General features: G+C 37.2%; 1 protein-coding gene across 1 annotated transcript in view; it reads left to right on the forward strand.

The window, feature by feature from the left end:
• The first annotated feature begins 6,009 nt into the window (after positions 1-6,009).
• The window catches only part of GABRB3 (gamma-aminobutyric acid type A receptor subunit beta3), a 73,004-nt gene continuing 54,973 nt past the window's right edge, over positions 6,010-24,040 (forward strand). Inside the window, exon 1 of the mRNA XM_039224345.1 lies at positions 6,010-6,230. Coding sequence (XP_039080276.1) covers positions 6,025-6,230 — 206 coding nt within the window. The 5' untranslated portion in view covers positions 6,010-6,024. The remainder of the gene's footprint in view (positions 6,231-24,040) is intronic.

Here is a 24,040-nt window from a genome sequence, read left to right on the forward strand (position 1 = left end):
TTCATGCTAGTCTAAAATTTATCATAGCCTTTTATAAGACACAGGAAAATTTAAGACATTAAATCTTATCTAATGATTTTTATGAGTTGTCATAGTTCAAACCAACTATAATTAAATAATTTACATGTATACATTATATCCCAGAAAACTCCAGGTCCTAGTGGACTAAAGAATTCTGGATGAGAGGGGCGCCTGGGTGGCTTAGTCGGTTAAGCGTCCGACTTTCGCTTAGGTCACGATCTCGCGGTTCGTGGGTTCGAGCCCCGCGTCGGGCTCTGTGCTGACTGCCAGCTCAGAGCCTGGAGCCTCTTTGAGACTGTGACTCCCTCTCTCTCTGACCCTCGCCTGCTCACGCTGTCTCTCTCTCTCCTAGAAATAAATAAAACATAAAAAAAAAAAAAAAAAAAGAATTCTGGATGAGGAAACACTTCGGTTTTCCCCATCACTGCCTGGTCTCTCTCCACTGAATCCCGTATCCTATGGCTGCAGTGTCCACTGGAATCTGTCACAATGTAAATCAGAGAGCAGGAGGTTTTCCTTGTATGGACAACATCTAAGATATAGATGAACCTGGTAGGGCAGAGGCCCAGAAGGTCTCAGAAGGGGTCCTGGGCCCAGGTACACACACACACACACACACACACACACACACACACACACACACATTCTTCAGGCCATTTGTGACTAGATATAGAACAGCACTGAGTCTCCACTAGTGGAGAAGTGGCTAAGCTAACCTAGGAGGTCAAGGATTGCTGCTCTACAAGGGTTTCCAGCTGCCTCTCTGGTAAGGATTTGGGGCTGGACTACTGAGCAAATGGAGAAGCAGAGGTGGTAGGAGGTGCTGGCAGCTAAGGGATCTGAATGCCAGGAAATCAGTGCCTTTCTTTATAGCCTCCCAATTATCTGGTGCCAGCCTCATTCCAGGATCTGCACCTAAACCAGAAACCCAATGTTCTCAGGGTACTTAGGACTGTTGAAAGGTCTCTTAACAAAGGATGGTGTCACTATCCATGTACACACACCTAATATGTCCATTAATTAATTTATAGGAGGAATGTTTTATAAATGTTCAAAGTACTGCAGATCTTAGCCACCACCCAAAGCACAGTCTTCTAAAATCAGGTGATACCAAATTATATCCAGAAGGAACTTTGTGAGCCTAGTTCTGAAGAATTTTGAGCAGGGCTAGGAGTGAAGACTATTCCTCTCAATCCATGAAGACCTCACAGCTAAGGAGATTCTGTGTCTCCTGGACACAGGGCCCTGTCATGCGGCTCACTCCATTGGCAGCTATTTCTGTAAGTCTTGATGCCTCTTGGACATTACCCCCTCCTCCTTCTGCCAGAATGTGCTGTCCAGATGTGCTGATATGGCTGGCTGTGCCTCCGCCAACGATCAGTTCCAGGACACAGACTGTCTCTTCCTACTGTGTGCTAATCTATTTAAGCCCATCCTCCCAAGGTGAGGTTTCTGGAGCCTGTGCCCATCACACTGTATGGTGAAAAGCCTTGCTTGATGGTCCCCTGTGTCCCACCTTTCCTGGATACCCACTACTTTCATGAGCCTGCTCCTCCTAGACTCCTCTTCTCCCCATGCCCCACTCCTTCTTTCATCTCATTCCTCTGTATTCTTCGCTGAGCCTGGCTGCTCCCTGCTGCCCCTCTCTACCCAGAAGCCCACCACTCTAATGAGCCTTTCTCCTCCAGACTCTTGATTTCCCTCACCCTGGGTGTGGCTCTCACTCTGATCTCTGACCCCCATACCTTCTAATGTCAGCTTCTCCCCACATTCCACTCCTCCTTAATCCCCTCTTCACACCCACTCCTTCCTAATGTCTCTCTGTAGATTTAGTTTCCACTGCAAAGGGCAGAGGTGGGAAAGGAAGAGACCATCACAATTTCCTCTTACCCTAGCAGAAACTTTTGGTGTCTGAGATTTCTTCTCAGTGTGAGTGAAGACTCCTCCCTGTGCTCAGGTGGATCACATGGCCAGAGCAGGAAAGATGAAAGTCAGGGACACAGTGAACTCTGCAGAGGCCCAGGAGGCTGACATCCACCACCAGTATCAGACTCATCAATACTGCCTGGTTCTACTTCCAATATTCTTGGGGCCCCCAAAAGCCCTGCATCAAGGCCTCTGCTCTGTCCCCTTTCATCTCCCTTGAGGCACCCCGTCTCAGCTGCACCACGTTTAGAGGTGACCGCTCCAGGAAGAAGGCAAGGAGAGCTCATGAAGACCCTGGGGACCTCTGAATGTGGAAAATATCAACTTGCCTGGGATTCTCTGAAGACAAGAAAGTTCCACAAAGCATTTGTCTACATAGCAGCTGTGCTAAATATTTGCAAGGATGGGGGGCTTTAGTGGTGCCACAGTTCTTATTCCCCTCAAAAGCTACATTATCTTACATGACTTGATTCTCCATTCACCAAGGTATCTTTGCTGACTATCCTCCCACCAAGCTCATTTCAGTGTATTATGCAGAACTATTTAGCTCCTGTCCCTTAGAGCTTTGTTTTGAGGTTGACAGTCACACCCTGGAGGAAGGTAGCCTCAAATTCAAATCCAATTTCCCCCAGTTATGCCTGTTTATTGGGGCATGGGGGAAAGGAAGCAAATTACTTGAGCTCACTAAAACATTTTTTTCACTGATGGGGGATGATAATAAGAATACTGATAATCCCTGCTTTGTGTTTAAATGAGATGATGCTAGCATAAGGCCTAGCACATACCAAGGGATCAGAGCATATTAACTACTGCTGACATTATTGTGCATGGTGTTCACCACTGCATGGCACAGGAGTCAGTACCATGGCCCACTGAACACTAAAATCTTCTATTAGCTGCCCCCAACTGCATAAGAGAGCAAAAGAAGGCTTGGACTTGCTGTCACATTTCCTTTGCCAGTCTGTACAGGAGAAAGAAGTGGGATACTGACTAGTGTCCCCACTGATGTAATGATGTCATTGCTTTAGAAAGCACAGCTGATGCAGCAGGTTTGAATTTAAATACTAGTTTTCTCCTCTATGACCTAAGCTCTCCCCAACCCTAATCCACTCAACTGACCTCAGCAAACACCCAAGACCAAAATTGAGAGGTGTTGCTGGTGGTGTGGAGAACAGCACAAGACTCAGAGCCCAAGTTTGATGACTCTGAATGACAACTGAGTTCGCAGGGCAAACTGACACATTTCCTCCATCCTCATGGCAACCCATGTGAATGCCAGTTGGAAGGAAACTCAGAGAAGTGCTAGACTTCATGACTCAGGCGTAGGATGTGGGCTTAGAAACCAAAGAGAGAAGCAAGTGAAACACTTCTATTTCAATAAGAATGTAATTTGGAGCATTATATTCAAATTGAAAATCCTTTAGTTGCAACTGCTGATTTATTTCCATCTTATCATGCCACCAAAACTTAGCATGTTTCAGTTAAAAATGTATAACCTACATTAACCATAATTTCTGATAATGCAGGGTATGTGATTGCACTTTTTGTGGGTCCATTTACATCAAGCCTATTATATGTGATCTTTTAGGATTTCCCTAACCTGTACCCCTTTTCCACCTGTTCTCCCTTATTATCACCCACCACCAACCACCTTCTACTACCCATTTAGTCACAACTGATCTTCCTGATCCATGATTTTGTGTTTAAAATGAGTTGTATTATTATTTAGGTATGGCAGGCACAACACATCGGGAGAGAGCTGCCTTTGAAAAGATAGTTTGTTATTCAGAGACCCCAAGAGAAGGGAGCACACCATCCATTGGCAGAGAATGTGAGGAACACAGGAAAGCACCAGGGTCTGTCACAGGGAAGAAATGAATCCATGAACAAGACCCTTTATGGTGGTTTCCATGGGAAGGAATGGGCATGGGGGAGGCTGGATAAGCAGGTTTAGGATTGGCTAGTTTCAATAATTACAGTGGGCCCTGAGGTCTAAACTGTCCATAGTTTCCTGATACTTGGACATAGAGAAAGCCCTATAGAGAAGGCACTTGGGGTGTGAGCTCTGGCACTTGGAGTGTGATTTCTGGATTGGTTGATTTGTATTTGGAGTTTAGAGCTTAATAGAGTTGTTTGCTATGTCTAAGAATTGGTTAGCCCTGGGAGGAGGGAGAGCAGTCCCTCCAAAGCCAGCCAGGTCCAGATGTTAAAGCATGAGAAAACAGAAAATAAAAGACATGATAAATACACTTGGTTGTGTCACTTGCTACTTGAAGCCTTCAATGTCTTTCATTGGCTATGGAGCTGGCACTTAAGTTTTTCCATCTCTGGTCACTGCCACAGAATCCTGCCTTGCCCACCACTCTGTCCTTTTCCCCTCTTGAACCCTAAGTTCCAGCAAAACTGCTCCTCAAGGATACTTATTCATTGCATCTCATCAATGCAATAAAAGCAACAACCTCATATGATTTTTTCATGTCCTCTATCCAATATCTGGCTAACCAAGACCTTTATTTAATGCTACCTGCTCTGTGAGGATGGGTCATGGGGTGGGGAACAGTTCACACAGGTAATGACAGGGACAGAGCTCTGCCTGTATAAGTGCCTGGGAAAAAATCCCTCTGTGTGTCTTCTCATCTACTGAAATAGTATCTCTCCTTCAACTTGTAGATGAAACCTCTATGAAGACTCCTCAGTCCATTTGAATTTTCTTGTTTCCACCCTCGTCTGATTTTTTATGGCCCTTATAGCTTAAAACTTATTCTGTTTATACTTATTTAGCATGTATTGATTTTGTTACCTCCTTGCCTTTGAGCACCTGGAGAAGAACATCCAGATGTGTTCGACATTTCAGAGGCTTCTATGTTCTAACACTCTTGAGATCAGTGACAAGTAGGCATTGTTAGATTAGCAAGCACTGAGAACTGTCCAGTGAGTCAGTAAAATGAGTATTGCATAGGATGTCATAAGACCTGTGTCTAGATAGATTCTTCAATTGATTTGCAATCCTGCCTCTCACTGCCCACTAAGTCAGGATGTTTGCAGCTATCTGTAAGTATGTGGATTCAGAAAATCCTGTATGTAACAGTGTTTTTTCCTTCCCTGGTTAGAGAGTTTTGATACTTATGTAGAGGGGTTTTCAGCTTGGGTTCTTATATAGTGTAGTTCAGGATGTCCCATGAATATTACCAAATGTTCAGACTTGATCATTGTAGACTTGAATAATGATTGCCAAAAAGAATAGAAGTTTAAAAATAGAATTTTCATGCTTAGCCTGATTTCTTTCTTTCTTACTGCATTAACTACTTTGTAGAAGAAATCCCAAAACAAACAAATAAACCAAAAAATAAGATCCTCTGTCTAGATATATGCTTATTTTGTTGGCAAGCCTGTGAGGGTTACACCATGGTCCACTTGCCTTCTCCCACATCCAGCTTTAGCTACAGGCTCCCGTTTTCCCTAGACGAGTATATCAGCATCTCAAGGTGATGATATGGCTTAGTTAGTATAGAAATGGTGTTCTGGAAGGAAAAGAGAATAAGGCATAAAGACCTCCCATTGGTCATTGGGTCTCCAAGGTATGTTTACAGAGGGTTTGTATTTACAGCTTTTCCGAAGGGCAAGCGAGGAAAGTGTTGCAGAGAGAATTTGTGGACAGAGCTCCTCTGCCATAGGTGGGAAAGACACACGTATGCCTGGTGGGAGATGGAGGACATAGGAGAGGGCCCAGGGTTCTGCCAGCAACCTGATTTTATGATAATTTTTTAAAAATTATTTTTGGCCCTTTATGTCTATGTGGCTTATTGTTTAAATGCCAATTTGTCTAGTCTGGTTCTTGCCGAAATAAAACAGATTTTTTTCTAAAACAGAGGATTTATTAGCATGATTTATACCTATTAAACCTAATATTTGCATTTACAAGAAAGCAACCACTGCTTCCAATCCTGCCTGAAAATAATACCCATTTCTCCTGGATTCCAATCTGAATTTGACCAGTCATGGAGGAAATATGCCTGTGGCTGAGAACAAACTAATTTTTTTTCTTTTCTTTTTTCCCCCCAGGATTACACCTTAACCATGTATTTTCAACAATATTGGAGAGATAAAAGGCTTGCTTATTCTGGGATCCCTCTCAACCTCACGCTTGACAATCGAGTGGCTGACCAGCTATGGGTGCCTGACACATATTTCTTAAATGACAAAAAGTCATTTGTGCATGGAGTGACAGTGAAAAACCGCATGATCCGCCTTCACCCTGATGGGACGGTGCTGTACGGGCTCAGGTCTGTCTGCCTTTTCAGGGCCAATTTCACAGTTGCATGGTGCATTGGCATTGAATTTCTCACTTGAGATGATTATAAGCAGTGAGGCCATGTCCTCAGATTAATTAGGAGACATCCACAGAACACTGAGATTTGCACACATACACAAACCTTACAAATATAAGATTTGGGGCATTACTGTTACTATAAATAGTCATCACGCAAGGGAAAAACCATCTCCTTGGATTGATTTTAAACAATCGCGTTGCTGTATCTGAGAACACAGATTCCCTGAGGACGGATTTCCCATATCATAGCCACAAAGGTCTGTAATGAATATTGCTCTGACACTGCAGAGACTTTCAATAAAGTTGTCCCAAAGCTGTTTGCCGAGGTGAAAAAAACTGTCTAGTTTTGCTGTTATATGGTATAGTCTCCTCAGAGCTTTATGAGGTAGTGTCACCGATATTTATGGGAATGACTAAATGAGAGGCTCCCTGATGAGAATCATCTCACCAGGTCTCATAATGAAATCACTTGAATCAGGAAACCAGACTGCTGCCTGGAACCCTGAGGAGGCTCTGGGCTTCCCTGGTTGCCCTGGAAACCACCAGACCTTCCCATGATGCTCCACCACTGTTGGTGGCTAATTATTGTGACTATAACCCTTGCTAAATGGTTACCTTAAAAATCTTTTGTCTCTTGTGCTGATTTTTCAATGATATTTATTTTGTTTTGTTTTAGAGTAATTGTGTGTGTGGGTGTGGGTGCTTGCACCTGTGTCTTTCTTTATCTCCTGGCCTTGAAGTGCCTTTGAGATATTCTAGGAGTGACCACAGTTTTGAGTAGGGTGGGGGTGGATATCTTGAACAACATAGTTATCATAAAATATTGTGAGACTATAGGCCTTTTACTAAGACTCCAACAGATCTAAGTGAAATCATAACAATGTACATTTATGTCTACACCACTGACTACACCACTGACTTTCCATGCTTCAAATGAGGGAAAGCATTATTTAACATTGCCTTAAGTAGAAAATGTTGAGTGACTTTTTCAAAACGACAATACATGGAATAGGAGTCAGAATTTTAGCAAAAGTCAGACTTTTTTTTTACTCTAAGGAGAAAAAAATGGTGTATGTCAACCAAGCTAGGGTATTACTATAATAATTGATGTTTCAGGTTGATATTTCTCTGGGACATTTTAAGCCTTGTGTACTTTTGCCTGGAAATGAAAAAAAAATTGATATAAAACTCTGGAGGTTCTGAGAAATACATCAGTTGTATGAAAGATTACCCAGAAACCATGTGAACATAAAATGAAGAGTCACGTCCCTCATTTGCCTGCCCTACCTCCTGCCAAAACGAACAGAACAAGTGTACGTGTGTTTGGTAGGAGGAAGAGCAAAAAGAAGCAAATAGCAATAAAAATTAAGCCTTGGCTTGGCTTTTTAAACAAAACTTGTTATTTGGGTTCTCTCCATTTTTATTTTTGTGTTCTTTATTTTCTTACCAGAGGTAGAAAACTTAGTATGCCTCCTTCGAATCTGTAACTGTTAGGAGGGTGCCTATCTGGCTGCTCTAACAAAATGCCATAAACTGGATGGCTTACAAACAACAGACATTTATTTCTCACATTTCTGGAGACTAGATCCAGGAAGAAGGTGCCGGTGTATGGGGAAGGCCCACTTCCTGTTGATAGTAATGTCCTCACCTGGTGAAAGGGGGAAAGGAGCTCTGTGGGATCTCTTTTATAAGAACACTAATCCCATTCATGAAGGGTCCACCCTCATGACTTAAGCCCCCACTTCCTAATACCACCACCTTTGGGGATAGGATTTCAACATATGTGTTTTGTGGGAACTTAAGCATTCAGACCACAGCAGACAGAATGATATGACATGAATGAAATAACTGTAATAAATTTCCAGGCTCCATTTGAAAGTGTTGGATTTAACATCCCAAAACATGCAAGAATAAGAAAAGCCAAGAGAATAAAACTGTAACTTTAGCTAATACTCTGTCTGTAAATTTAGGTATAAAAGTTAAGTAATTATATAATAAGCCCATGGAAAGCTTTTAATAATAAACTTGGTACAATAACTTTAAAAATTCTCTAGTCATATTTACATCCATTATAAATCTCAACCAACCTCTTAAATCAGTAAATGGATTTCTAAATAAATAGTTGTTTTTATTCAAATTAGTCTCAATATACTCCTTAGATCTTTATTTAGAACCTCATATTTTTGAAACAATTCTTCAGATCTTTATGAACCTGGACAAGCTGTCAGAAAGAAAATCTCTAAACAACAGACTGCCACATTCTTCATATGCTTAACAGCTATACTGTGCCATCTGATTCCTTTTGAAATTGGCTAATCCTGAAATTTCTGCCTTTAGATTTAAAAATCACACATAGCTATAGAAATTAATTTGAATTTGAAGTTTAACTTGAATTTTTGGACAGAAAGCACATGTTAGTATTTCAAAATAATGTTATTGAATTCATGTATATACATATTCTATGTATGTATATACATAGTCTATGTATATACATATTCTATGTATGTATTCTATGTATGTATTCTATACATATTCTATGCACTTATTCCCTGCAAAGTGAAGTACCATTTATATATATTCTATTTCACACACACACACACACACACACACAGTATCAGTATTGTGTTTTGGGTTAAAAACACTGGGAGTGCTTACATTGGAAGGAAAACCTTTATCTTCCTTTTGGCCCTAAACCCTACCTTCCCTTTGCTCTCTTTCTACTGATGTGCTCACTGAATCATGTTGGTGACATGGCAAACCAAGGATGGGCCAGTGTATAAAACCCCAATGACACATTATATCTTTTTGGTACTAAGTACCATGATATGAGCCTGAATGAGGTCTGGTGCAGCTGAGGACTTTAGTGAATTGAACTCCCCTGAAGGTTCATGGAGTGCTAGGATTATTATTTATCTCCTGCTTTAAAGGTGCTGCTGTTGAAGGTCCATCCCAATAAGGATTTCATTCTTACTGGCTATATGCCTAAGATACTAGTTGTCCTGGCTCTATCCCTGAGACATTAAGGCTGAATTTATCTCCCCACTGGAGATGGGGATTGGTCTATACCCAGCTATACCACAGTAGCATACGCTGGTAGGTCAATCACCATTTAACTCCTCTAGGCTCCTATTGCTGTTCATATCTAGCCACTGAAGTTCAGGATCAATAAGAGCTTTTGCTTTATCAAGCATAGATGAAGATCTCTGGCTGTGGATGAGCTGTCTATGACATGGGTTTACGTCATCTCAGTCTTATTCTGGGAAATAATTAATCCATAACTCTGATGACTCTGCAAAAGTGGTCATTGACTGCTCGCACAGATACTTGAGAGTAATCATGTTCTTGTAATGATAAGATGTCACTATAAATCGTGAACTATTTTTTCAATGACTCTTACAGCCCCTTGAATTTGAAACATGGGCTAACACTAGCTTGAGTTTATTGGCTTGAGTTCACCTGAATAAAACGATGAACTGAGCTTTGTGAACATGTCTAAGTCACCATGTGATGTGACAGAATGCTCTAGACAGAGGATATATACCATCCTAAAATGAAACTGGGGCTCTTTGAAATTCCCTTTGCATGGCCAAACCTTTTCAGAAACTAGGAAGATCTTGGCTAAGATAGTTGTAGATCTTGGTCCTGTTCCTGTCACAGTTTTTCTGTTTTCTTTGGTGCTGGGCTCAAGTTTTTTGCTGCCTGTGAGAAGGCAGAGTCGTTATCCCTCTCTGGTCTTCCCATGTTTCTTTTCCATTCAACTTATCATCCTATGTCATTAAATATCTCACCCTGCACCAGAGAGTACATTTTGTACATGATATTTTCTTCAGGCCATGCATTTTGTCTTTGGACCTTTTTTTCTCCTTCTAGGAATTGGTAATGGGTTCACAAAATAGTATTTGATTTGCTTCAAAAAGCACCTGAGAATCTAAGGTTGGGTCATCTTCATCAAAACAGTATAGAAATATTCTACCCGAAAAACTTATTGCAAAATGTGTTGGAAAATACACTGTAACATTTCCACTTGTTATTAAAAATGCTTAAAATTGTTAAAGTTGCCATTTTTATAATTAAGAGGTTGAATGCAATGTTAAGATGAAGCTACAACTTATTTCACAAGATTAAAATTAAGTCATCTAATTGGTTTGGCTGCCATCTTTTTCCAAAACTGTATTTTCTATAGTGGTTCTGATCAGACATCTTTTTCTGCCAGAAAAGACCTAAGCTCACAGAACTAATACAGCTTACGTGATTTGAGTGTAGGTGTACTTAATTCCCAAACTCATGTTTTGTCACTGTTTCCCAATTACTTTTATGTAAGTAAATAATGTATTGATGAATTGCTTCCAAAAAAGGGACTATGGCAATTTTTACTCATATCAGCAATAAATTACATATTTAGGGTTGTGACACCTGCTTCAGACTTTATCATTATTTGGCTACTGTAAATAACCTATTTACTTCATCCCTCAAACCAGTAGAAAATCACTTGTTTCATTTTCAATTCAAACTCATAAAATTGTATATCCTTCTAATGCTCCATCTATTCTTCCCCTGTTTTAAGGATCCTTTCACATCTTCACTTCAGTCATCCCCACCATTCTCATTTAATGACATCACCTCATACTTTAATTAACAACACAGAAACCTCAGGGTGCCTGAGTGGCTCAGTCAGTTAAGCGTCCGACTTCAGCTCAGGTCATGATCTCATGGTTCATAAGTTTGAGCTCCACATCGGGCTGTCTGCTGTAAGTGCAGAGCCCAACTGATCCACTGTCTCCCTGTCTCTCTGTCCCTCCTTCTTTCCCCCAAGCACCTCAAAAATAAACATTAAATAAAATAAAAAAGCAAGCAAGCAAAAACCATAGAAACCTCCTCATCTTCTAATTTGCGAAGAGAACTTCTGACATGGATGTTACTCACTCTTTGACTCTTCTACTCACTCTTTATCATGCCTCCAGTATGCAGATCTTCCTTCTACTCTTCAGAAATCTCAAGGATGAAGATGTTCCTGTCTTAAGGCCTTTACACATTCTCTTTGCTGGATGTAATACCTCACTTGTAGATATTCATGTTTTAGCATCATAGAGTAATTATATCATTATATAATTAATCATATACATCCAGGCTAGCAGTTTAGTTAAGACACGTCAACTGTCACCTCTACAAGGAGAATCCTGCTTTGATTGTCTATTCCTTTGTTTTATTTGTATATAGCACTTATTCAGATCTAACATCATCTTGTTGTTTTATTGCTTCTCTTATTTATTGACTTTTTGTAATTATCCATGATGGTGGGGAAACCACCTATGAGAATATAAATTCTCTGAAAAAGAACGGTTTCTGTCTTACTTATTGTTCCATCCTCCAAACCTACTATAACCCTGAGTGGAAAAAAATATTGTATGAGAATTGTATGAGATTTGTATGAGAATTAAATTTAAATTCTAATTCTTCTTTCTGTAGTACTTTTTATATTTTCCATATAGATTTTTAATCCATCAGAATTTATCTTGGTATATGGTGTGAGGCAGCTTTACAATTTTTTCTTCTCAAATGGTCAACTATTTGTTTTGATACTTACCAGTTTATTCTTCCATGTCAACAATCATTTATTTTAGCAAATTCTAAAAAATACAGTGTGAAATTGTTGGTTGGAATTATGCTCATGAAATATTACTTTAAACAAGTGCTATACTGTATTCAATCTTTCCTACATAACTGAGTTTTCTGCATTCATTCATGTCTTCATTCATGGCTTGTAGCAGAGTTTTGTCATTTTCTGCAGAATGCCCACTCATATATTGGTAAGGTTATTCCTATTTTTTATGTGTGATACTGTTAGGAATGTTATTTTTTCAACTGAATTTTACTGATATGTGGGAAAGCTATATTCTATTTGTTTATAGTTCTCTTTGTTTAGGCATTTATCCAGTATCATATCCATCCAGGCTATCAGTTTAGTTAATAATTTGAGATTTTTAGTCTCACAATCATAATGCTTATAATGATGATTTTTTATGTTCATTTTCATTAGTTTTACTTTTATTTCTATTTCCTATTTTATTGCATTGATTTCAATTTTCAGAAAATGAAACACAGTAGGGATAATAGTGTACAAGATTTCCTAATCTTTTGTTATAAGAAGACTGCTTCTTGATCCCACTATGAAAGATGATTTGCGTTTTCAGTTTAAGGTAGTTATAACTCATTCTTTTACTTCCATTAAAAATATATTTATTGGAGCATCTGGGTAGCTTAGTTGGTTGGGCAACCAACTTCAGCTCATGATCTATCAGGTCATGAGTTCAAGCCCCGCGTCAGGTTCTGTGCTGACAGCTCAGAGCCTGAAGCCTACTTCAGATTGTGTGCCTCTGTCTCTCTTTGCTCCTCCCCGATGAGAGCTCTGTTTCTCTCTCTCAAATATACATATGCACACACACATATATGTATACTATCAGTTAATTTCTGGGAACTATGCCATGAGTTGAATAACACAGATATCACAAATTATGGAATTTATATTCAACAACTAATTATGAATCAGATAACTACCCTCTGACCCTAGATTACTTTTTCTTTACATATCACAAGTAAAAATAGATTTATTAATTCACTCTCTATTTGCTCATTTTTCTAATTTATTTTTTTTAATTTTTTTTATATATTTTTTTTATTTATTTCTAGGAGAGAGAGAGACAGCGTGAGCAGGGGAGGGTCAGAGAGAGAGGGAGACACAGACTCTGAAACAGGCTCCAGGCTCTGAGCTGGCAGTCAGCACAGAGCCCGACGTGGGGCTGGAACCCACAAACCGCGAGATCATGACCTAAGCGAAAGTCAGACGCTTAACCGACTAAGCCACTCCGGCGCCCCTCATTTTTCTAACTTAAACTGTAATTGAGATGTAATAAATTACCTACCTTGATTCATCCTTGAATTCCTCATATAAATCCTTTTTACTCATGGTGGGCAATACTCCTTAAAAATCATTACATTTGTTTTGTCCATGGCTAATTTACAATTTTTTTAATGTTTGTTTTTTTTTTTTTCTGAGAGAAAAACAGAGAGAGATAGACAGCGTGAGCAGGGGAGGGTCAGAGAGAGAGGGAGACACAGAATATGAAACAGTCTCCAGGCTCTGAGCTGGCTGTTAGCACAGAACCCGTCACGGGGCTCCAACCCACCAACCATGAGATCATGATCTGAGCCGAAGTCGGATGTTTAACCGACCTAGCCACCCAGGTGCCCCTACAATTTTTTGATTGAAATATAATTGACATAGAATGTTTTCCTAGTTTCAGCTATGCAACATGTTAATTCAACCATTCTATACATTACTCAAGCTTACCATGATATGTGTAGTTATCATCTGTCACTATGCAATATCATAATATGTTTGACTATACTCCCTGTGCTTTCACTCTGTGACTTATTTTATTACTAGAAGTTTGTACCTCTTGATTCTCTTTATGTATTTCACCCATCCCCCCACCCTCTCCCTTCTGGCAACCACCAGTTTGTTCGCCGTATTTATGAATCTGTTTATTTATTGTTTGCTTGCTTGTTTGGTTATATTATACATAGAAGTGAAAGCTTACAGTATTTTTCTTTTTCTGTCTGACTTCACTTAGCAAAATACCTTGTAATTTCATCCATGTTGTTGCAAATGGCAAGATTTCATTTCTTTTTATGGCTGAGTAATATTCTGTTGTGTGTGTTTATGTATCACATTTTCTTTATCTAGTCAACTGTCAATGAATACAGGTTGCTTCCATATCTTCAGTGTTGTAAATAATTCTGTTATAGACATGGGAGTGCATCTATCTTTCTGAATAAGAGTTTTCATGGGGGGGTGGCAAATAAGTGTTCATAGTGTAATTATTGAACCATATAGGATTTCTATTTTTAATTTTTTTGAGGAACCTCCATACTGTTTTCCACAGTGGTTGCACCAATTTACATTCCTACCAATACTGCTTGGGGGTGTCCCTTTTCTCCACCTCCTTGCCAACAGCTGTTTTTCTTATCTTTTTAATATTTGCCATTGCCTAGTGTGAGGTGATAGCTCATTGTGGTTTTGATGATTGATGGATGATAGATTGATGTTTTTCTTGATAATTAGTGATTTTTTTTGTATTTCTATTAGCTATCTGTATGTGTTTAGAGAAATGTCTATTCAGGTTCTCTCCAAATGTTTTAATCAGACTGATATTTTGATGTTGAGTTGTGTTCTTTATATACAGCTTCAATATTAATCCCTTATCAGATATATTGTTTGCAAATGTCCTCTTTAAGTCACTAGGTTGCCTTTGTGTCTTGTTGATGGTTTCCTTTGCTGTGCAAAAGCTTTATATTTTGGTGTAGTCCCAATAGTTTATTTTTGCTTTTCTTTCCCTCACATGAAGAGAGATATCGGTAAATATATTGCTATAATTTTTTTAGAATTCCTTAGACAAACAGTTTACTGGCTTTAAGCATAACTTGTGATCTAGTCATAATGCAGTTTTGTTTGTCACCCACTATCCCCTTATACATTGTTCACTGAGGTATGAAACTTCTTCACCTTGGGTAAAAATTTGGGCAGATATTATGGTTTTCTGCCAATGGTTTAGTAATAGTTCTTTTCTATCTTTATGTTACACAACAATTCTAAGTCAGTGTTTAATACTAATTCATATTTAGCATTATTATTTTCCCTTTTCACAACCTAGGCCTATTTTAGACTAGAAGCCTGTAATGGCAAAGGAAGAATAGTTGACTTTTCAGCTTCTCTGATTTTACTTTTCTATACCCCACCCTCACCCCACCACCCAGGTTGACAATACATATATGACTCCTCCCAGTGTGAGGATTCAGGGGTTAGAGAGAAAATAAGTAAGAAAAATTTTACTTGAACTAACACCATTTTCTTGTGGCTTCATACTCTAGGGACTTAGAAGATACTGAAAATTAACACTTCTCAGAGCTTCCCACCATGAGGCATCTTTCTCCAGCTGGTCTCTTGGCCAGCACTGAAGTTTTAGGGAGTAGAAAGGTAGGGTATGTTTCTATTCCATGGAGTCCCTTGGAACTCTTTTCTCAGCTCTAGGAATCTATCTTTCATGGTCAGCTTCTATCTCTCTGCCATCTGAGCAGGCCTGTTGTAGAGGATCCAAGATGGTTGGCTCTTCCTATTTTTCCAAATAGCTCATGTGTGATCCTAAGAAAATATGCCTGCATTCCTAGTGTGACAATCGATTTCTTATTCAGTTTCCTCTATTCTGCTACCTCAAAACTATTCTATTTGTCCCAAGTGTGAAACAGGCACTATTCCTCCTGGAGTCCCAACTGAAGGAGTTAATCTCCCAGAAAGATGGCTGGAAGCTGTCCCAGGAAATCTATTCCCAGATTAATTCCTCCTCTCTCATTACTCCGACTCTTATTAAGATCAATGACTTAACTGAAGCTTCTAAGAACCATAAGCCAATTCACTGAAATTCCTTAGTAAATTGTCCAATGGTGAGGTGGTAATTTGGGGCACTTCTCACACATTTGTGATATATACCATATAGATTCTGTTAAATATATCAATAGATTATATCTGTCTTTATATTTCAGGTATGTTTTGACATAATATGAAACAAGATTTCTCTCTTTTAGTATGTTCTGTAACAGATTATATTACATAGTAAATATCTATTCCGAAAAAGGTTAGTATATCCTGTAAGTACTTTTAAAAATTACTTATAAATAAACACGTCATATGAAAAGCTTTCTATAACTGTGTAGTACTTTCAGTATGATCTTAAATGTCATCTTCTACCGTGGCACACATGGCTTCAATTTCTGCTGTACTTATAGGTCTCTCTAGGCTTTCTTCTTGCATCAATCATGAAAATTCATGTTTTTCAGGAAAATTTTCTTTTTTATCTGGACCTTCTAATTAATTAGCATGTACATATGCATTGCCCCCTAGAACACATTGTTATATTCCCCTTTTTATTTTTTTTGTTCAGTATCATGAAGAAATATTTATTTTCTTTATATTTTAAGGAGCTAGCTTTTGATCTTATATCAAAATTTTGTTTATTAACGTCTGTTTTATCTTTATAAACACCCTTCTTCTCTTATCTTTAAAGATTTCTTTATTGGGGAGTGACATTAACAAAATAGCAGACTAAGAAATTTCCAGCTCTTGTTTCTCTACAGAAATGTCAAAAACAAGCAAAAGCTGTCTGAAACAACTTAGAGGAGCTCTGAAAAATATTCTAAAGTTTGCAGAAACCAACCAAATGCCAAATAAAAAAACTATATTCAAAAGAGTTGGAAAGTTTTGTGATATTTTTACCTATCATTTCCCCCATTCCCTTCCTGGTACAGGGAGAGGTAGGGGCCTAGTTACTAGTTTCTTCCCTTGGACTGGAGGGCACAGATGTGGCCTTGTTTGTAAATTTTTGTGTACATATGTTCTAAACTGTCTGGAAGATACCTGAAGGACTGAAACAAGATGCTCATCTTTATTTTGCATAACTCAAAATACAGGCAGGAAAAAAGTCATGTTCTGGTCATAAAGGCTACAACATGTCTATAAGCCCATGGATGTCTATGGTAAGAGACTCAGGGTAGAAATATAAAATAGATTGTGGAAGGCTGAAAGAAGAAGCTGAAGTAAGATTCTGAGAAATTGTGTTATTCAGAAGCAGTTAGGGATGCCTGGTGGCTCAGTTGGTTAAGCATCCAACTTTGATCATGAGGTCATGATCTCATGGTTCATGAATTTGAGCCCCGCATTGGGTTCCGTGGTGACAGCTCAGAGCCTGAAGCCTACTTCAGATTCTTTGTTTCCCTCTCTCTCTGTGCCTCCCCTGCTTGCACTATGTCTCTCTCTCTCTCAAAAATAAACAGTTTTTAAAATTAGGTATTCAGAATTAAGAAAACTATGCATATACTCTGGCAAAACATATTCTCAGAAAAGTCCTGAGAAGACTTTAAGTTTTTACTTTGGCTGATCCCTAAACTCAGAGCCATCCTAGCTAAGTAGTGAAAGAATGTGCCAGGATGGAGCCAGTCTACAAAGATAGGAAGAGGTGGCTCTTCTCTCTTTTTATTTATTTGTTTGCTTGGGTTTTTGTTTGTTTATTTTAGCTCTTATCATTCAAAGACATTTCTGTTGAAACATTAGCTGAACACGAACTAATAGAACAAAGGCTTTGCTGATTATACTGACAAAGAAAAGTTTCTTTAAATTATTGGAAATACTTCAAAATAAATGAATTATTAAAGCCTTTCTAAAAATGAACAACAGAGAGAGAAAAACACTTCATTGTCAGAGTTGTAACATTGTAATAGTCAACTGCCCAATTTTCAAGAAAAAAATATCACAAGCAAAAATGAAACATGACTCATTCAAAGGAAAAATAATAAATTGACAAAACAATCTTTAAGTATACCAAAACATAGGACTTACTAGATGAAGACTAAATTGTCTCTCTTAACTATGCTGAAAGAGCTGAGGAAAAACATGGACAAAGAAACCAAAGGGAATTGAGAAAATGATATATGAATAAAATGAACAGAATGTAATAAATAGATAGAAATTATCAAAGGAACCAAACAATTTCTGAAGCTGTATAACAGAGTAATTGAAGTATTCACTAGAGGCATTTTCACCAGATTTAAACAGCCAGAAGAAAGAATAAGCAAATTTGAAGACAGGACAATTAAAATCATGTAGTAGAAGAGAAACAAAAGTGACCAAAGAAAAATTAACAAAACCATCAGGTGCACCAAGAGTTGAGAGTAAGAAAGGTGTTAAAAAATAATTTGAAGAAATATTAGCTAAAAAAATCCCTGAAGTTGATGAAAAACATGAATCTACAAATCCAAGAAGCTCAACGACCTCAAAGTAGGACAAAAACAAAGAGACCCACACAAAGACACATGTAATCGAACATGAAACATCACATAGACATAATCTTTAAATCATCAAAAGTGAAGTGACTCACCCTAAAAAGGGGAACCCAAAAAAAGATTATTGGCCATTTTTTTTCCTAGAAGGCAGTGGAATGATTAAATATTTGAATTGTTGAAAGATAAAACCTATAAAGAGCAAATTCTAAATCTGAGAAAACTGCCCTTCAGGAGGAGGAATTAATAAATACCCAGGTAAAAAAAAGCTGAAAGATTTTATTACCACTAGGTCTGCCCCTCAAGAAAGGCTAAAGGGTGTCTTCAATTTGAAATGAAAGGATGGTAGACAGTAACTGAATGTATATGAAGATAAATAAGAAGATATCCAATAAAAGTAAATGAAATAAGTATTACTATTTTTATAACTGTACTTTCTCTGTTATTGAAAAGACACAAGTTTAAAAATAATTATAAAGCTATGTTTTTAGGTACATAATGTATAAAGATGCAATTTGTAATATCAGTAACATAGGGTAGTGCAAAGCAAATTGAGTAAAGATTTTATATGTGGTTAAAGTAAAGCTTATGTTAATTAATATTAGATTATTATGTTAGACTGTCCTATATAATCACCAGGGTAATCAAAAAGAAAATATCTGTAGAATATAGGTAAAAGAGGGGCACCTGTGTGGCTCAGTCAGTTAAGTGCATCTGACTCTTGATTTCAGCTCAGGACATGATCTCATAGTTCATGAGATCAAGCCCCACATTGGGCTCTGCACTAACAGCATGGAGTCTGCTTGGGATTCTCTCTCACCTTCTCTCTCCCCCCATACCCGCTCATGGGTGCTCTTTCTCTCAAAATAAATAAGTAAACTTAAATATAAAGAATATACATAAAGAAAATGAGAAGAGAATCAAAATATCTCACAAAAGTTAACTAATCAGAGAAGAAAAAGATAGAGAATATGAAGGAACAAAAATCTATTAAACATACAGAAAACAGCAAAGAAAGAAGTCTTTCCTTCTTAGCAACTAATAAGAAAAGTTTAATTTAATCTATTAAATATAAATAGATTTGGTGCACCTGGATGGCTCAGTTAGTTAAGCATCCAACTCTTGATTTCAGCTCAGGTCATGATCCCAGGCTCATGAGATCAAGCCCCACATTGTGCTCTGCACTGGATATGGAGCTTGTTTAAGGCTTGCTCTCTCTTTTTCTCTCTCTCCCTCTCTTTCTGCCCCCCTCCCCATCACTCACTGTCTCTAAAATAAATAAATAGATAGATGATAGATAGATAGATGATAGATAGATAGATGATAGATAGATAAATAGATAAAAAATATGAATAGATTATACTCTTCACACAAGAGCTAAAGATTGGGAAAATGGATAAAAAACAAAACAGGATCCATCTATATGCTATTTATGAAAGACTCACTTTAGTTCTAAAAACATAATAAATTTAAAGTGAAAGGATATAAAAATGTATATTCCATACATATAGTAATCAAAAAGGAGCTGAGGTCGCTATACTAATATGAGATGAAATAGATTTTAGGTTAAAGACTATACTAAGAAGAGAAGAACATCACATATTGATGATAAGAGTCAAATGTCCAAGATTTGATGGTTATAAATATATATGCACCAGACATCAGAATCCCAAATATATGCAAAATTGAAATGAGAATTATAAAGTTCTACAATGATATCAAAACTTTGAGATGCTAGGAAGCAATGCTAAGAGGGAAATTTATACATGTAGACATACACATTGAAAAGAAGAATCCAAATTTATATCTTAGGGAACTAAAAAAAAGAAAAGTAAATTAAAATGAAAGCTAGTATAAGGAAGAAACTAATAAAAAGTAGAGATAGATAAAATAGAGAGTACTAAAGCTATGTAAGACAAGTCAATGAAATGAAAATTTGGTCCTCTGAAAAGATCAACTAAGTGAACAAACCTTTAGTTAGACCAAGAAAAAATAGAGAAGACTCAAATAACAAAAATCAGGAATGAAAAGGAGACATTAGTACCAATTTTACAAAATAAAAAGATTTACAAGCAAATACTATGAAAAATTGTATGCCAACAAATGGGATAACCTGGATGAAATGGACAAATTTATAGAGACATACAGTTTATCAAAACTGAATTATAAAGAAAGAAAATCAGAACAGACTTCTAATTAGTGTAGCAATTGAATCAATAACTAAAAAACCTCTCACAAACAAAAACAAAGCAAAACAAAAAACAAAAAAACGACCCCTGGACCAAATGGCTTCATTGGTGTGGTTTACCAAACATGCAAAGAAAAATTACCCCAGTGAAAACATATAAAGAATTAACCCACAAAAAATCAAATTCTTACCAAAAAAAGATGAGGAAAAAAATGCTTCCTTGCTCATTCTATGAAGCCAGCGACACCAAAGCCAGAAAAAGGACACTAGAAGAAAACCACGGATGAATACCTCTTATGAGTATTAATGCAGAAATCCACACCCACCCCCCAAATTACTATCAAGTGGGATTCAGCAACATATGCCATGATAAAGTGGTACTTATTCCTGGAATTCAAGTATGGTTCAACATAGGAAAATAACACTAACAAAACAAAGAATAAAACCCAACACATTATCTCAATTGATGCACATAAAAAACATTTAACAAAATTGAACACCCTTTATTATAAAAATGGGCAAAGAAGTAGGAATTGATGGAAATTCCCTCACATGATAAGGACCAAACATGAAAAGCTTCCAATACATTTGTGAAATACATTGTCCTATACATTTATAAAAAGCTGAAATCTTTTCCCTAAAGATCAGTAGCAAGGATTTCTGTTTATGTTATATCTGTTTTAATTGGAAAAGGAGTATATTTGTGTTCAGAAAATATGATTTTATGTAGAAAATCTAGAGATTTCATGCAACACCTCTGCCTAACCTGTTAGCTATAAAAAATGAATTCAACAAAACTGCAGATTTCAAAATCAACATATAAAAATCACTTGCATTTCTATATATTAAAAATGAAGGGGCGCCTGGGAGGCTTAGTTGGTTGAGCGTCCGACTTTCGCTTAGGTCATGATCTCACGGTTCGTGGGTTCGAGCCCCGCGTCGGGCTCTGTGCTGACTGCCAGCTCAGAGCCTGGAGCCTATTTCGGAGTCTGTGTCTCCCTCTCTCTCTGACCCTCCCCTGCTCACGCTGTCTCTCTCTCTTCTAGAAATAAATAAAAATATTTTAAAAAATGAAAATTCAAAAAAGGAAATTAAGAAAACAATTCCATTTAAAGTAGCATAAAAAATGAAATACTTAGGAATAAATTTAATGATGGAGGCATAAACATTATATATGTTTATATATAAATATATATAAATAAATAAAGTCCAAAATAAATTTATATATATATAAGTTTATACATATATATAAAAGTTTATATATATAAGGTGATTATATATAACTTGATTATGTATATAAGTATATATATAATCAAATGAATTTTGACAGATGTGGCAAATCAATTTAATGAATAAAGGACAGGATACTTAATAGTGCTGAGAAACTGAATAACCACATGTAAAAGAATGAAGCTGCATGCTAATACCAGATATAAAAATGAGCTCGAAATGCATCAAAGGTATAAATGTAAGAGCTAAAACTATAAAACTTTTAGGAAAAGATGGGAACAGCTTCATGACAATAGATTTGGCAATGATTTCTTGGATATGGCATTAAAGCACAGGCAACAGAACAACAACAAAATATAAATTGGACTACAGCAGAGACTTCTGTGCATCAAAGGACACAGTCAACAGGCTGAGAATGCAACCAGTGGAATGGGAGAAAATATTTGCAAACCATATATCTGATAAGGGTAGTTAATATCCAGATTATATAGAGAACTCCTAAAAGTCAACAACAACAACAAAATCAAGCAGTTTAAAAATAGTCAAAGGACTTGAACAAACTATTTCTCCAAAGAAAATATACAAATGGCCAATAAGCATATGAAAAGATACTTAACATTATTATTCACTAAGGGAATGAAAATCAAAACCACAGTGAGATACCATTTCACACACACTAGGATGGCTATTATTTTAAAAAGAAAAAGAAAAAGAAACTAGTGTTGGCAAACTTACAGAGTAATTGGAATCCTTATGCATTGCTGGTGGAATATAAAACAGTTCAGCCTCCATGGAAAGCAGTATGACTATTTTTCAAATACAGAATTATTGTACAGTCCAGTAATTCCAATTCTAGGTATATATCAAAAGAAACAAAAACAATGACTCAAACAGATAGCTGTACACCAACATTCCCAGTAGCATCATTCACAATAGCCAAAAGTCTGAAATAAACCAAATGTGCATCAACACATGAATAAACAAAACGCAGTATATACATACAATGGAATATTATTTAGCTTTAAAAAGATGTGAAATGCTGATATAGGCAACAACAAGGATGAACTTTGAAAACATGGTAAGTGAACTAAGTCTGGCACAAAAGGACAAATATTAAATGATTCTACCTATGAGAGATACCTAGGTTAGAAAGTAGAATAGAGGTTACCAGGTCCCAAGGAGAGGGGAGAATGGGAATTAGTGTTTGATAGTTACAGAGTTTTCTGTCTGAGATGATGAAAAGCTTCTGTAGATGGATGGTGGAAATTGTTGCACAACAATATGAATGTACTTTCCACTAAATTGTCACTTAAATATGGTGTAAATGGTAAATTTTACATATATTTAAAAAATAATTCGTTATTGTTTCATGTTTAATTCTACTATTTGTTGACTTGTATGCTGTTTGTTTTTGTTCTGTTTGTCTAATAAAGCTGTTTCATACCCATTTTCTGTCCTTTACCTATAATCTTCTGTTTTCAAAACTTTGTCTTCTTCCTTTGCCCTTAGGAAGATTCTATAAGTGTGCCTTCTCCTTTCCTGTCCCCAGACCACCAGCAGCACTGTCATTTGGGAAATTCAGAACTGCAGACCCTAGACCTTTTGCTCAGAATCTGCATTTTAACAAAAACCCTCTGTGATGTGTATGCCCATTAAAGTTTTAGAAGTCATTCTACATCATTAAATTATTTTCAGCTGTGTCAATTCTACTGTTTCTGTCTTCAGTACAAATTTCAATTCAGTGCCTATGGCTGAAAATCCTAACATTCTCTTCTTAGCTTTAACAGCACTTACCCATGTCTTTATCTCAGGCTCTTCTTTCCCTATGTCTCCCTGTTCTAGTTCTAAACAGAGCACATATGTATTCATGCCTTTTGACTATCAGATATATATCTTCCAAATACTTCAAGTTTTATTTTCAATGCTTCCATACTTTTTGTATAACACCTCTTTGTTTTATTCATATCCTTATGTAGGATATATCCTAGACACAAAGTGATTTTCTAGTGAGACTATAAACACGGTGACCCTGGTGTCCTTTGGCCTCATTCTCACCTTGGAAGCTTTAGCCCCTTAGGGTATAAATTTGAAAAATTGGTTAATGGGCACCATTTGTTATGCCTAATTGCATTCACACAGAGTAGGACCTTCCTTCTGACCACTGGGTTAACTGATTAAGTCTTGAAGTCATGGCTGTTCTTCTAGCCCTTTCCAGAGAAACTCACTGTGGTAATGAAGATGTTCTAAAACCTGTACTATCTGGTACAGTAGTCTCCAGCCATATGTGACTGTTGAACACTTGAAATGTGACTAGTGCATCAGAGGAAGTGAATTTTCAACTTCTATTTCATTTTAACTAATATAAAATTTAAATGTAAAATAGTCACATGTGCTAGTGTCTACCATTTTGGACAGCATACTTCTAGATATGAAGCTCCACCAAGTGACATAATCAGATC

The sequence above is a fragment of the Hyaena hyaena genome, unplaced genomic scaffold (genome assembly GCF_003009895.1).
Source record: "Hyaena hyaena isolate Hyena2069 unplaced genomic scaffold, ASM300989v1 scaffold_1623, whole genome shotgun sequence".
Taxonomy (NCBI): Eukaryota; Metazoa; Chordata; class Mammalia; order Carnivora; family Hyaenidae; genus Hyaena; species Hyaena hyaena.